Source organism: Bombus pascuorum, chromosome 11 (genome assembly GCF_905332965.1).
Source record: "Bombus pascuorum chromosome 11, iyBomPasc1.1, whole genome shotgun sequence".
In the NCBI taxonomy this organism is placed as follows: Eukaryota; Metazoa; Arthropoda; class Insecta; order Hymenoptera; family Apidae; genus Bombus; species Bombus pascuorum.
The window spans coordinates 9,251,393-9,264,228 of record NC_083498.1 but is presented as its reverse complement, the minus strand read 5'-3'; the positions used below and the strand labels follow the sequence as shown (position 1 = coordinate 9,264,228).

The following is a 12,836-nucleotide window of genomic DNA, read 5'->3' as shown; positions in this document are numbered from 1 at the left end:
TCTTGAAAAGACAGGGTGATATTTCGACGTGCATCAAATTAATAATTGACTATCGTTTCGAAATTTCCTCATTGACTACAGTAGTTGCTGGCTTATATAAAAACTGATAAAATATAAAGATTATGCAATATGTGAAAGTTGACAAGTTTTAAAGATTATTTAAGACGATCATGTTGAAAACAATATCTCAATTGACTCCTGTAGTAGCACCGTCTCAAATATGGCTGAAACATCAGTCAGTGTGTAGTTCGTACAGTGTGGTTGGATGTTACGGTGTCTCGCGTAACGTTTTATCTCGTACTATTATTCAATCTAAATGTTCCGTGTCCTGCGTATACAAAACTACAAGAAGAGAGTTCCAGCAGTCAAGTAAACGTGCTGTCATCACATGCTGCGGGACAAAAGAAGAAAAAATGGCACCAACGCGTGTTATTCTTATGTCGTGTGGCAGTTATAACCCTCCAACCAATATGCATTTAAGAATGTTTGGTACATATATATCATTCCTTATAATCAATATCGAGCCTTCATATAAACACAAAATTCTTCAATTCGCGTACAATATAGTAGACGAATTTTACGACATTTAAGATTTGTTGATTATGTGAACGAATCGGAACATTGTTAAGATAACACCGTGTAAACAATCCGAATTGGTGTTGTCGACGTTCACAAATAAGAATTATTTAGGATATGAATTTTTAATCAGATTTGCAAATAAAATTTTGTATTAATTAACAAGTCGAAATTATTCATACAATTCTATATTTTGTAGAAATTGTTTCACAATTGAAATATTAAATGTGATTTTCTTTTAACAATGTAGTAACCTTTTATTGGAAATTTACAGAAATAGCCAGAGATCATCTTCACAGAATGGGAACTCATATTGTAGTTGGCGGTGTTATATCTCCTGTACATGATGCATATGCTAAGAAAGAACTGGCAAGCGCGACGCACAGATGTGCTATGTTGAGATTAGCTTTACAAAACAGCGAATGGATTCGACTTAGCACTTGGGAAACTAGACAGAATGGTTGGACAAAGACTAGATTAAGTTTACAGTACCATCAAAATTTATTGAACTCTGTGGTATTTGACTGGACTAATGTCAAACACAATGTATCAGCGGAGGATCTGGAATGGATTCCAGAAAATGTAAAAAATAGTTCTGACCATACTCCAATCCAAATTAAATTATTGTGCGGTGCTGATCTATTAGAAAGTTTTGGTACTTATGATCTTTGGGCTGAAGAAGACGTAAGTAACACTTTTATTTATTTTATTTTGCTATTTATAATGTTTTGATAATTAAAGAAAATTTTTATAATTTTATATTTGCAGATCGATGCAATTGTTGGAGAATATGGTCTGGTAGTTATTACAAGGGAAGGTTCTAATCCAAATAAGTTCATATATGATTCAGATATTCTTTCTAAGTATATGGTAATTGTCTTATCAACAATTGTTATGTATCTTTTACATCAACCTAGTATTCTTATAATTAATTTCTGTACAGCACAATATATACATAGTAACTGAATGGATTCCAAATGAAGTTAGCTCAACTAGAATAAGGAGAGCATTGAAACGAGGTGAGAGTGTCAGGTATCTCGTACAAGATTCTGTGATTGATTATGTCTATAAGCAAGGAATTTATGATGCAAAGTCAACAACATCGACAATGTGAGTTTAAACATAATTTCACTGAAACGATAGTTCACTTAACTAGTGGGAACTTAATAGTATGTCTTCCAATAGATTTAAACAAAAATTTATTTTTATGTATTTTGTACGAAAAGAATATATTTTTATAGCATTCATATTCCTCATAGTTGGTGAGTTCAGAACATACAGAATAGCTTGATCTAAGATGTTGTAAAGTTGTACAGTCATACACATACACAGTTGTATATTTTATAATTAAAATTTAACCCTGTTATTACTCAATAACATCAATGCATTAGTTATAAAATGGATTATAATAATCAATATATTGATTTTTAAATATATAAATATTTGAATGTTGAATAAGAAGGGAGATATGGAATTTTTGTTTTCTACAAAGTAGGTTTTAAAAAATTTTATAAATGATATAAAGGATGTTAAAAAAATAATTGGTAGTATATAGATTTATTTCATAAGAAAATATAATAATGTATTTTACATAAGATACATATGATTACCAAACATACATGGGCGATATATGTAACGTAATATTAGATATTAGGTCTAGTTGATAAAAAAGTATTTCAACACTAAAAATACTATATTGTTATAAATTTTTCGAATTGTTTATTCGATAAATACTCATAAAGTAACAGGTGCCAAACAATTCTGAAAAGAACTTATTGAGTGTTAAAAGGGTTAACACATCTCGTATAAACAATATGCAGCAATATATTAGTCTAGTCTAAGAATCTTTTATTTATTATGTAAATCTAATCAGATCTATTTCCTAGTAACTCGACTGTAATTACAAATAAATTTTAGCAACTGCATTTTTTTTTTTTTTTATTTAATTTAAATTGTATTCAATTCGCTAATCGTGGGGAAAGTACCGATTCACGGATAAAGGTAATTTTCTTTGCTTTATTCAATTCCTTTTACCATTCAGAACATAATTAAACAAAGAAATTAAATAACTAATTTACATAAATGTGACATAAATATCTCGATGTCATGATGTAATTCGATAAAAAAAATTAGTGGAACAACTTTGCCCTGAATCGGATTTCTATCAAACATCGAGTTAACGAAGACCATATAAAAAATAGTGTCTTGTTTTTCACGCTGCCAATCTACTTGGACACTGAAGTAAGTTGGAACTGACCTCGCCCAACGCGAATAATTACTTGACCATTGATTCCAAGTATCAAAGCACCTTTCTCACGCCGTCGCCTAGCGACGTTACCATGGACTCTCCGAGTCCGATCGAAATTATATCCATCGATGTGCCTGATACCGTTCTGCGTAAGAATATCCAGAACGCAACAAACATGGCTTGCGTGGCCTCCCGTCACTCCGGCTGCGGTGGCCTCGAGGAGGCGCGCGAGAAATTCATTAGCGCTCTCGTTGCCGAGAACGGCAACGCCAAACATATAACGACCGCGAAGGCCGCGTATCCAGGTCTCGCGAAACAGATCATCGCCACCGAAACCGGCGAGTCGCAGATCCTCGACGAGGTAGGTTTCGTTGACGATGATAGGAAGGTTAGGAAGGTGGTCAGGGTACAGCCCCGATCGAGTCAATTGGAAGAGGTGTCCCCGGGTGTCGCCACCTCGTCGAAACGCGAGAATCTCGTCAAACTTAATACGAAGCCGTCAATCGAGGCGAAAAATAGCGTAGCTAAATCGTCAGAAACTAGTAACAGACTTCGAGTCCAGTACGACGTCGTTGATGTAGAATCAGGAGTAAGTAGAGTCATGAGTCGCGAAGCTAGGTCGTCTATTTCATCTTCGACTGTCTCGTCCTCGACGATGTCCGCTATGGACAATGGTGGAGGACGCCACGAAGGCGCTTTATCTGATTTTAGCGTAGACAAAGAGGATTACAGGCTCACGCGGTACGGCTTGGACGACACGGTCGAAGACGAAGTCCAAGACAAGCATAAAGATTCCTGGTTAGGTAAACAACGATCGAACGACTCTATAGAGAGTCAGCAGGGAAGTCTATCGCGCAAAAAACAATACCCTGATCCAAAGGGAAGCGACGAGGTTTACGATCAGGACGACTTTCCTAATGATAGCGTTCGATGCTCAAACACGCAGGTGTTAGTGTTAGTTAGCGCGATGATTCATAATCCTTTCGACAAGGAAGGTACGACGTTGATTGTTGAAGAGAACGGGGTACAGGGTAAAGGCGAGATCACGATATACAAAGGCGAGTCGGATGGAAGTATCGATAAATTGAGTCTTTTGGTGCAGTCGCCTGTTCCGTCGTCCGTTAGCGACGAGAGCACCGTAAAGATACAAGAGATAGTCGATGATGGAACAGAAATCGTGAGAGAAGCCTCCGATGACTCATTGGCCTTAGATGACAAGTCCTCGAAGAGGGACGTAAGCCTAGAGATAGATGGTAAGTATGTGAAGTCAGTGGTGAACGCGCGCAAGAGTCCCAGGAAGACAAAGAACGGTCAGATGAGAATACATAATGAAAGCGACGAGAAAAGAGTGAAAGAGAGCGAAACAATAGAAAAGAGCGTCGACTCGGGTACGCAATCGGAAGAAACGTTCTATAAGACTGTCTCGAATGCTTCTTCGTCGAGATCAAAGAGTCCTAAAAGAGAGAGCAAATCTCGATCGAAGATCCACGAGTCCATGATCAGCGATGAGAGAACCAAGAAAGTGAAACGGTACGACGCGTCATTAAAAGGAAGTCTCGATTCGGTGATCGCCACGAACGATTCGAGGACGATTTCTAGAAGGAGATCGAAGACCGAGGAAACGTTCTCGAAGAAATCGAAGAGCTGCGAGTCCATTAAGAAGATCCAGGAAGTGTGTTACGAAGATCCTTCCAAAGCGGACAGTACGTCTCAGCTGATCACGGCGAACGAACTAGACATGCAAACCGACGAATTCTGCTCTGCCTGCTGCTACGTGAACGAATTGTCTTTAAGGACGGAAGAGATAATGGGAACGGAAGAAGTAATCCTGCGTTCCAATTGCAGTTCCATCGTCGACGAAGATTCTACGGAATGCGATATTTGTAGTTCTTGGAATTTGCAAGAGTCGACTGACACCTTGGATCGGAAACTCATTTCCTCCACGACCGACTGCGATCAGCTATGCGAGGTTTGTGAGATCTGCAACGAGATCTGTGCCACTTTCAACCCCGATCAGGAGCCAAGATCGTACTCTACCAGGGATCCAAGAGATTTGACTCATAGTCGAGCGTTCGAGTCTTCCTCGAGAAGTCTTCCTAAAAACAGTTCCAGAATCGGCGACAGCTTCGCGACTAATCCGTCTCTGGACGATGACAGCTTCGAGATCGAGAACTGTGGGTTCCAGAGCGGACCAGAGTCGATGAATGATCGAAAGTTTAGCGATCAAATAAGCGAAATACAATTTTCCAAGTCTTTCAATATCTCCGACTCGGCTGTTATTAAAAAGAAATCACGCGATAAATATTTTATTCCTAAAGACGAGTTGGCTATCCTGTCTAGTAATTCCAGGCGCATGAATCGCAAGGGATCGTTATTTAGAAAAAAGCCAGCCGAGGATCCTGTCAACGTTTCTCAAGATAAGAGACGTTATTCCTCGGTGGATAATCTTCAATCAGCCAGAACATCTTCCAGAAACAATGACAAAGTTCTGAGGCCTAAGAACAGCAAGCTGATCGGCTCAGCGGATAACATACGCGCTTCTAGAAGCTCCAGAAGATGCAAATCGTTGCAGAGATCGGCGGACAATGTTCGATACGTGGATTCGTCCACGGACAATTTGGATTCTCTGGTGGAAAGTTTAGGAAGGGAGGACGAGACGCAAGATGACATCAACTGGATAGAGAAGCCTAAAGTCAGGGATAACGAAACTGTAAAGATGATCCTGACCAAGCATGGAATTAAGATAATTAGCGAAAAGGAAACCGCTCTATAATGAAATTAGAACGACGATATAAAAATTCAACGAATTTGGAGGAACGTAATTTGTTCTAAGGAAATCGCTCACGTTAGTTAAAGAAAAAATGTTGCAACAAATATATACATATATTATTATTATACACGACACAAATTAGTTTGAACTCTCGTTAGGCTAACTGCAAACCTTAGGATGCAGACTTATCGACTCTCTTGTGATAATTCTGATCGATATATCGTCTTCAACAGATACAAGATTTTTCACATTATAATAGAAACTTAGTTAACGAATATACGTATCTATATAAAGAGGAAAGAAGATAAAGAAATATATATATACATATACATATACATATATATTTATAACTCGGGAAAGAGGTTCTTTTCCGAGAGAAAGAGAAACGCCAAATGTTACGAGATTTGATCCTACTCACAGATTCTATTTAATTAATAACGATGATGTTCACGCAACCGAGACTCTTTACGAAAATCCGCCAAAAAAATATCGCATAAAAGGAGAGAGAAAATGGAGCAAGATCTCAAAGCGTGACATTGTTAAGCCGCACGTTGTTCGTCGTGAATAGAAGGAAAAGAGTTCTAAAACGATATGCACACAAGAGTACACAGGCCTTGGGAGAACTCCTTTAGGATAGGAATACAACCAGAGAAAACGATATTATATATGTATATTATTATTATTGCGTTATAACGAACTGAACTAACAGTCGCTGCTGTTGAGCGTGATTAAACAAATTAAATGAATCACGGGGTGTTTCGTTGTCGCGTGCGTTGGAAGGAAATATTAAAGAAAAAAGCTCGATAAATTTCAAATAAATACGAGATAAAAGGAAGATTACAAACTATTGTGGAAGAGAAATGAGTTCTGGACAACGCACGAGCATCGAGAACAGTAAATTATCGAGACAATCCTACAATTAACTCGTCAATATTATACGAAGAGAATAAAGAATGGTTTCGATTAACCATAAAGTATTCTATACATATAAACTACGTAAGCGATGCGTTACGATGGGCTGCGGTACATCGATCGGGGAGGCCGTGATTAATTAATGTCGCTTCTAATGGAACCCGCTGATCTCAGTTTACCTTTCGTCGTGTGCAAAGGAAGAAAGGGATCAAAAGAAAAAAAAAAGGGGTCAGATGGAACGATAAAGAGGACGTGCAATTTCGTTTGGAATACGAAATTTCACGAGAATGAATTATTCGCGAATTTAGTGACAGACTGCCTTTCTGCGCGACGAATCTGACGATATAACGATTAATTAATTGATTACGGTTTACACATACATACATACATTACACCTCTGCCAAATAATTTTTATTGAGAACGTGCCAATTGTCTTTTAATATCTTTTTAGACATCGTGTTTTTTACTCTTCCGAACGGTATAGCTCTGTGTATGATAGTTTGAAATCGTCGATATTTTTTCAACAAAAGCGATTCAAAGGGAGATCGAGAAGGGAGAGAAAACGAGGAACGTTCCTCGATTCCGTCACTGTCGCTCATCGAGCATAATGCGTAATTTTTATGCGTATATTCGTATTTCTATTTTTTTCTCTTTTTTTTTTTAAGTCGATCTCTCTCTTTCGTATCTTTTTGTATCCTGTATGCACGGTGTCATGCGCCTCTCTTTTTGTCGTAAGTCTCGCTTAGAGAAATCCATCCAGCGATCGTAATTGCTGTCTTTTAGCGAATATTTTTTCCAAATATTGATCAACCACTCCACTGCATCTAACTGTGATGAAATCGTTCTTGGAAGGAGAAGAATATACAGAGCAATCTGTGACAAATATCTTTCCTTTTACGATCGATACTTTCTTTCTCTCTCTCTTTCCTTCTTTCTTTTACAAGATTTTTATTATCAAACGTTTGCTCAGATTAATCGTTAACGAGAGTCACAAGACTCGATTGTAAATACGCTTAGGTGCAATGGAAACGAATCGTTGTTTGATATAATGGCTGAGCTTCTTAGGCGTATTACCTGTGTTTTCATAGTGCCTAATTTTCCATTGTTCTGCCAGCAATCGCGCCTATTTTGACGAGCCACTGTCAAGGTGCATCGTGTCTGCGAATGATTTTGCGAGATGCGATACTTTTTTACATTTTGTTTCATTCTTTTTTTCTTAGTCGATAAGAACAAATTGTTTTGTTCTCGAACACACACCATCGTCCTCCTTTCTATCACAACCCTGTTCTTTTTCTTTAGTCTTGATGCGCAAGCCTAATTCTTTTACACATCCCCCCTCCCCTTTCGAGCAAACTGTTGTTCCGCTCTTGTTATTTGTATAGTAACGTAGATAGACGAAGGTGGCGAGAAATATGCTCAAGCTAACGGTATTCGTTGTTTAAAATTCATGTAAAAGTGCTTCCTAAATGCGACTAAAACGGCCCTAGGCCACCCTTGTATCTTTTTGGACCAATTCCGCTTCTTTTTTCTATTCCTGTATCGTTCGTTTCTTTGTTGTCTGTATTTTTCGATTATTTCGTGAGACATGTGAAATGTGTTTGGCCATCACGACTTCTATCATGCAATCGCTTGTCGAATAAAAATCGTTGTCTAAACAGTTTCTCTCATTAGTATTCGTACCGTGAAGTGTTCCCCGCAAAATTGAAGAAAGAGAAGAAGGCGTACAATTTGACTGTGTACAGATCAGTATTACTGTTCAATTTTTTAAATAATCCTATCGTATATTAAGCATTCGGTATTGTTAGTATTTTTAAGTAACGTTACAGATTACGCGTGATATTCACTATTACTTAAGAGATCTCGCCATACGTTAACGTTAATGTCACTTGTTAACGCTATCATGTCGAAAACGCGAGGGTGATCTAAAAAGAGGCAAAAAACGATCTAGAGAAATAAAAGAAATATAATTTCCATAAAAATCTAAAAATTAATCTTCCTTGATCAATAGGAAAGGAAGGACGAAGATGAAAAATCCCGACAGTTGAGTCGATAGCACGTTGACTGCCACGACATCCGTATTTGCATATCAGCAAAGTTTCTGGTCGGTCCGCGTAACCCATATTCGGGTGTCGCTGATTTGACTACTTGCGAAGGATCGTCGTAGGTATTTGAAAAGATATTCCATAATAATAAAACTGTTGAATTGTTATAAAAGTAATACGAAAATGGTTTATTAAACAAATTATTTAGAATGTAAAACTTTAAAGCATTCTATACATAGCTGAGGTTGGTCGGCACAATTTGGACAATAAATTGTTGTTTTCTTTAAATTTTTTGTGTCTTTGTTCGGCCCATTCGACGTCTTTTATTTGCATAACGTATTTTATTTGTATGCGCGTCTAATGCTTCTTCCGGAATCATTTTTCCGAACGGCGATATTATGCTGACTACATCGAAGACAAGGATTTTTTGTATTTTCAGACAACCCTAATAATTTTGCAGCTAATAACTCTCTAAATATTCTGATATTTATATCCTTCCTTGTTACAATTTTGTAAACCGTCAAAGCGTTTTCAACAGAAATTCCCAGAAGGAGTTGGACGCCAAGTTTTCTGTACCATTTGATTCCTTTTCTAATTTTGGTGGCATAAGAAACCATTCGGTCGGAATAATCTATACCACACTTTCCTTCATTATATTCAACAACAGCTACTGGTTTTAATATTGCGAACAAACGAAACGAGAGATCATTCTTGAGACCACCACTTGAGCGACTCGCATTACTAAAATATCGATGGGAGTATCTAGCAGAGAACGATTGGTACTGTGACACGCGTGGCTTGACAGAAATTTATTTAATAATACGCGTGGTAATTAACGTGTCAGAAATCAAATTATCATAATTTTACCTTCCATGACAGGTCCATATTTTACATTCGTCTAAATCTCTGTCCAAAAAATAAGAAGATTCTTCACATTTGCAACTCCAATATACATATCCGCTGTTTCACGCTTATTAAAAAATCTCTCCAAACTCTCTTCTCGTATCTTCCTTAGCTAAGTCAACGTTCGATCGATTTCGAATTTCAAAAAATCCACGTGTCACGTTACAGCACTCCGCTCCAAATCTATAGATCTTTATTCGATCGTTACGGAAACATACCCGAGCCCTCTTTTTAGATTTTCCTTGAATCGAATCGCGATGGATGCCAAATTTCATCAAATTCATCGGTGTATAGGAATCGTGTTCGACGGAAACGTCTCTTTCTCAATTTTTGGCCAAAATTCGAAAACGGTGGTCGCCGCGCAAAGATCATCGTAAAAAGGAAGACGAGACAAGCGAAATAAACCCCCGATGGCGTGATAGAAGTCGATGTGTGGTTCGGTTCTGATGGAGCATGTGATATGTGTTTTCCAGGGTACAGCAAAACCTGCATGCCTACTGTAAGACAGATAATTGACTGTCTCGTTGCTGCTCGACCCATGCCAATCCGATGCGGCCCCTGCCTTACTGCTAAACGTACTAATACTGCTACTAACAATCGCGGTAGTAACGGCGCCAGTCGCGTTAGTAGCACGGCTAACAGCAACAACATCAACAGCTACATCAACAACAACAAGAACGTACACGCCTACGAGAACATTCAGAGCTTTAGTATGCGCGAGAACGTCCTGATCGATAGCGCGACCAGCCGCGACTAGGATTTCCGTTTATCGCAGTGCTGGGGAGGTTTGGTCAAACCCTTACGAATCACTTGACAATTATAGATTTTACGAGTTTCGATTCTTCTCCTCAATTGAAATTCTTTACGAGCGAATGGAGCGAAGGAATAGATCGATTTGTTATCTTTTCCTTTTGTTGGGTTGTTTGGAAAGTTTCTGGCGAAATTGAAAAACAATGGAACTTAATATCGATCGTAAGAAATCGTTATGAACTTTCCGAAATACCTAAGGTTTTTTTTTTAGTATAAAATAATGTACTATAACAATTGGAAATGTTTAAGGTTGGACATCATCTAGGGGGAAAGGTTTTGTTTATTGTACGATCGTTTATTTTATGAGAATTTTTATAATAATGTATTATTAACTATTTTATTTCTATTTCAATTATTTAGGAGGAGCTATTACTTATTTCGTTTCTACTATCTGTTATTTTTATATTATCCAAATAGGAGAAAGCTAGATGTAAATCTTACGGGCTATATAAGGATAGGAAGATTCTAAGATCTCTGATCTTCTTTAAATATTAGAAAGCAAAAACTTGTTGTACCTGTTTTGATATAAGATGCAAAAGCTTGAGAAGATGTGTTAAAATAAAAATTGCTTTTTTGAAATACAGCATTGAGAGATCATAACATTGAGATGTAATATAGTGTTATCGAGATAAGCCTGAAAAAAGAAGAAAACGTAAAAAAATATACCAATTCTAGTGGTTAGTATTCATTTATTTTATCGCTGCAGCAAGCATTTACACTATGTCATTAAAATTACCATACAAAGTATGACTCTTAGCGAGGACCTTATTGTTGCTAACGTTATAATCGCTGATCAATTAGAATGTTTTTCTGTTCGAACATTATTTCCCCAGCACTGCTTGTTTTTTAAAAAAAAAAAGTTTTTTGATTCCGTTCTTTTGTACTCGGACCATATTTTTCAACGTTAGAATTTGATACATCTTTTTGCACTATTAATGTTAGAGAAAATGGTGTCAACTCGTTCGATCATTGTCAACAAAGTTACGTCATATAAACAATTTATTCATGAATTCACGGACAAGTCGTGTTACTAATTAAATTTCGCGTGACATCATCTTCTTTATCGTTAAAATCTCACAAGAATTCAGAAGCTTGTCGAAAAGCATGTATTCAAATATTAAAAAAAAAAAAAAAAAAAGAAAAAAGATAGAAACTCTGTTTAATACTGGCACGTGTAGCAGATTATGATTTCCACTTTTATGAGAACTTACAGAAACGGAAGTAGGCTGAAGGGAAAAATAATTTCACCCAGCTAACCATAGAACTGCTTCTGTCAACTTTAAACTTTCGAACCTTTGTTAAATTATTATCTCCATTGAAGCTTAGAAAAATACTATACTATCTTACATTACAGGCTATTAAACTGTTTCCATGAATCAAGATCATTACAATCATTAAGGATCCGTTTGTATAGTATTTCTTTACGTACAACGCTGCTACTTTCTTACAATAGCGTCATTTTATTCGTATCTCACAAGTTGCGTGTCTACTATTATGGCTACAGTTATAATTTTGCAATATCCGCGATAATCCTAGCCGCTGTGGATGTTGCGTATTAACTTTGGCGGTGCGTTATTTCGATTTAATGACACCACGATGGAAACGACTTATGCTTTGGTACTTGCTACGGTCAATTTGCGAGTGTCGTTTCGAAACGATGTCAATGGTCATGCGAGCACGTGGCAACATATGTAAATTCAAAGCTACAGTGTCAATTGGACGATGATTTTATAATTCTACGTCTAGATCGAAATATCGAAGAACGCATTTTACGAATTGGTACCACCATGAAGTGGCTGATCTTCGAATTATTTTTTATGTAGAATCATCCTCTTCCTGGCTGTACCATTAATCACAGAGGACATTTTGTATATTCGAATGTTATACGAATCTTGTATTACACATTTTGTTCTTTACAAGGCGTTCGTTGATGTAATGGTTTATTTTAAAACAATGCGAAGCGGAAAGATCGAAGTTAGATCGTAAAACGATTGATCCAAACGATTAGCATTTTTCTATGGTTTCGCAGAGTATAGAGGATCTTATCAACCGCGAAACTTCCAAATTAGTATCTCGCGGTTACGTGGGCGAATTTATAAGGGGAAATCAAAATAATCGATACATATTTTATATACGTTGGCAAGAGAGGAAGGATGTGAGGATGAATGAGAGAGAAAAAATGTTTGAAACTGAAGAAACGCGAACGAACTTCGACGGGCTTGGATTATTGTTATATTTTTTGAGAAACTTTGTTTCCTAACTACTACCAAAGAAAACCAAAGAAATAATTCGTTGAATTTTAATTATTTTTTTTATTTCAGCTCTTACTACACCTTGAACTTTGCACTCCAACAGATTTGCATATTTCTTTTCTTCTCAAACTTAAGCTTAAACAAAATTTATACGGAGATAGAGGTTTTAAAATGTTTCTGAAGTTGCAGATTGTTTCGATTGAAACGAAAGATGGAAAGATTTGAATTAATTGCGGCAAACGATCTATTTATATGCAACGACTATAATGACAAAAACATTAACGAGTTGTTAGAAATCCAAGCTGAGTATAATTAAAAGCTGA

At 37.0% G+C, this 12,836-nt stretch overlaps 1 protein-coding gene across 4 annotated transcripts; it reads left to right on the top strand.

Annotated features, from left to right (window-relative positions):
* The first annotated feature begins 155 nt into the window (after positions 1–155).
* LOC132912254 (nicotinamide/nicotinic acid mononucleotide adenylyltransferase 3) lies at positions 156–10,114 on the top strand. Of its 4 annotated transcripts, none has more exons than XM_060969538.1 (6): positions 156–489; positions 851–1,260; positions 1,345–1,446; positions 1,520–1,686; positions 2,819–3,185; positions 9,925–10,092. In XM_060969538.1, exons 1-6 carry the CDS (start codon positions 171–173, stop codon positions 9,952–9,954), a joined length of 1,395 nt encoding a protein of 464 aa, XP_060825521.1. In that variant the 5' UTR covers positions 156–170; the 3' UTR covers positions 9,955–10,092. The 4 variants fall into 4 exon arrangements, with proteins under 4 accessions (XP_060825521.1, XP_060825522.1, XP_060825523.1 ...); XM_060969539.1 differs by lacking the exon at positions 2,819–3,185 and adding an exon at positions 2,778–2,817; XM_060969540.1 differs by lacking the exon at positions 2,819–3,185 and having other exon boundaries at positions 9,925–10,114.
* The last annotated feature ends 2,722 nt before the right edge of the window (positions 10,115–12,836 follow it).